Genomic DNA, 2,496 nt, shown 5'->3' with positions numbered 1-2,496 from the left:
AATATACTTTTTCCTGTGAGAAAGCGATGGGAGCATGTTTATTCCTACTACATGTGGAAGATATCGGCAAGGTCAAACTAACAAATAAATGTACACAGTAATGCTCTGAAAACAAAGTATTTCCATTTTCTTTCCCATTCCTATCCTGTACAGAAAACGGATACATCTCTGCCCCCTTCACCAGTTCTCCATTTGCCTCATACTTCGCACAATATGTCGGTATTTTTTGTGTACGTGAGAAAATATATTAATAAATAATCAGCTTTTCCCCTTATTCCTTATTCTCGTTTAAATGTTTTCACCGATGTGACTTGGAATTCTATCGTGAGAATTTTTTTCGAGAAAAGATTGTGTGTTGCAGTGATGATGGCCAGGCAGAGTGCAAAGATGAGAGTCTTCACATTATTATCAGTACCACATGTCCCTTGAGAATGGGAACTACTGAAACAGAAAGAAATAGAAAAATAAGATACAATTTGAGATAAGAGTTTTTGAGAGAAGTTGGTCGTGTATATAAACTGCGGCAGATCTCGTCATCCTCAGCAGCACTGCAACATGGTCGCCAGAGTCGCTCTCCTCCTCGCCTTCGCCGCCGCCGCCGCTGTGAGTTTCATAATATGCCTTTTACTAATCCAACAGTCACTGAATATTTTGTTTTGTTGCATTTCTTTCCTTGTATATTTCTGTTGACATTCAAACGAGGAAGGTCGAATTCCTTACGCGTCTCTCCTGAATCAGAGCGGAAACCCCGCCGCGGGGAAGCCATGGCACTGGAAGTCCCCGAAGCCCCTCGTCGACCCCATGGGCCCTGCTCCCTCTGGTTAGTTTCTAACTTGTATGTGTCAAGAAAAATGTTGGGCAAATATTTATATCTATTCGATTCCCGCTCAAACGTATAAAACAACCATTGCAGGAACTGGGAGAATCGTGGGCGGCACTGAGGCCACTCCCCACTCGTGGCCCCACCAGGTGGCTCTCTTCATCGACGACATGTACTTCTGCGGCGGTTCCCTCATCTCCAGCGAGTGGGTCCTCACGGCCGCTCACTGCATGGACGGGTGAGTCAGCACTGAATGTAACAATGATGATTTCCTTCACGTCATGTTGATTCTCCAAAACTAAAATCCTTGAAATTATTACTTCACTTAGTATTCATATATGTAAAATTGCTTGCAGTGCCGGCTTCGTCGAGGTAGTCCTTGGCGCTCACAACATCCGCCACAACGAGCCTAGCCAGGTGACCATGACCTCCACCAACTTCTTCACTCACGAGCACTGGAACTCCCACACGCTCACCAACGACATCGCCCTCATCAGGCTGCCCAGCGCTGTCGGATTCAACAGTTAGTATCCGTCAAAACTGATAAGCTTTATTTGTTGCTCTGATGCTAACTTTGCTTCGTCATTTATCATTCTGAATAGCAAAGGCATTATTGTATCTTCACAGATTACATCTCAACCGTGAAGCTGCCTTCCTCCGACGTGGCAGTTGGAAAGATCGTTACTCCCACAGGGTGGGGCCGCCCCTCTGACAGTGAGTGCTTCAATCCATCCGTTTGCTTCAGATGAGCCGGTCCAAGTTTACTCTGTTATTCAACAAACTTGTCATTATGAAATCTTTACTAATAAACCACGAATTTTACTTCATTCCCCTACTTAGTAACTGATTTTTTTCCAAGCTACCCAAAATTTAACATGGAGGATTATGTTCGTCACTGAGAACACCTCTCCTCATACAGACGCCGGCGGCATCTCCGACGTCCTACGTCAGGTTAACGTCCCCATCATGGCCACCGCCGACTGCAGCGCCGTCTACGGCCACCTTGGAGACGGCATCGTCTGCATCGACGCCGCAGGCGGAAAGGGAACCTGCAACGTACGACAGACTAGTTTCACGCTGTTATTTTATCAAATGTGAAATTATTATATGGTATTGTAAATACTAACTGCTTAAGCCTTTCCAGGGAGATTCTGGCGGCCCCCTCAACCTGAACGGCGTGACCTACGGCGTCACCTCCTTCGGTTCCTCCGCCGGCTGCGAGAAGGGCTACCCCGACGCCTTCACCCGCGTCCACTACTACCTGGACTGGATCGAACAGAAGACCGGCGTCACCCCCTGAACAGACCTTATAACCAACACTGGCGTTACTGCCTGAATATTTTCATGATTAATAATCCTTCATGTTTCGTCATCATTTAAAATGAAGAAGGTAACCAAATAAATATATCGCTGAATCGTTAGCCTTTTGAAATCCCCCTAACATTTTCTTCCACACATTAAAGGGATGTGTAGGTTCACACATGACGATGAAAGACGATCAAAAAAATCCTGAAAACAAGCTACATCGCAAAATTTAGAGCCTCGTCCTTCTTTGTTGCTTATATTTTATATATAATTTATATATGTTGTTTATAATTTATATATAATTTATATATTGTTGCTTATAATTTATATATGTTTCTTATAATTTATATATGTTGCTTATAATTTATATA

The 2,496-nt window shown here is 44.0% G+C and overlaps 1 protein-coding gene across 1 annotated transcript; it reads left to right on the top strand.

Annotated features, from left to right (window-relative positions):
- Positions 1-361: 361 nt before the first annotated feature.
- On the top strand, positions 362-2,237 carry LOC119594761 (chymotrypsin BI-like; the record flags this gene model as incomplete). Its single annotated transcript, XM_037943853.1, is given in 7 exon segments — positions 362-603; positions 739-820; positions 914-1,058; positions 1,177-1,343; positions 1,448-1,534; positions 1,740-1,876; positions 1,965-2,237. Coding segments are annotated over 7 exon segments (822 nt in total). The 3' UTR covers positions 2,121-2,237.
- Between the last annotated feature and the right edge of the window lie 259 nt (positions 2,238-2,496).

This window comes from Penaeus monodon, chromosome 34 (genome assembly GCF_015228065.2).
Source record: "Penaeus monodon isolate SGIC_2016 chromosome 34, NSTDA_Pmon_1, whole genome shotgun sequence".
Classification (NCBI taxonomy): domain Eukaryota; kingdom Metazoa; phylum Arthropoda; class Malacostraca; order Decapoda; family Penaeidae; genus Penaeus; species Penaeus monodon.
The sequence above is the reverse complement of the archived record's forward strand: the minus strand, read 5'-3'. Positions and strand labels throughout refer to the sequence as shown.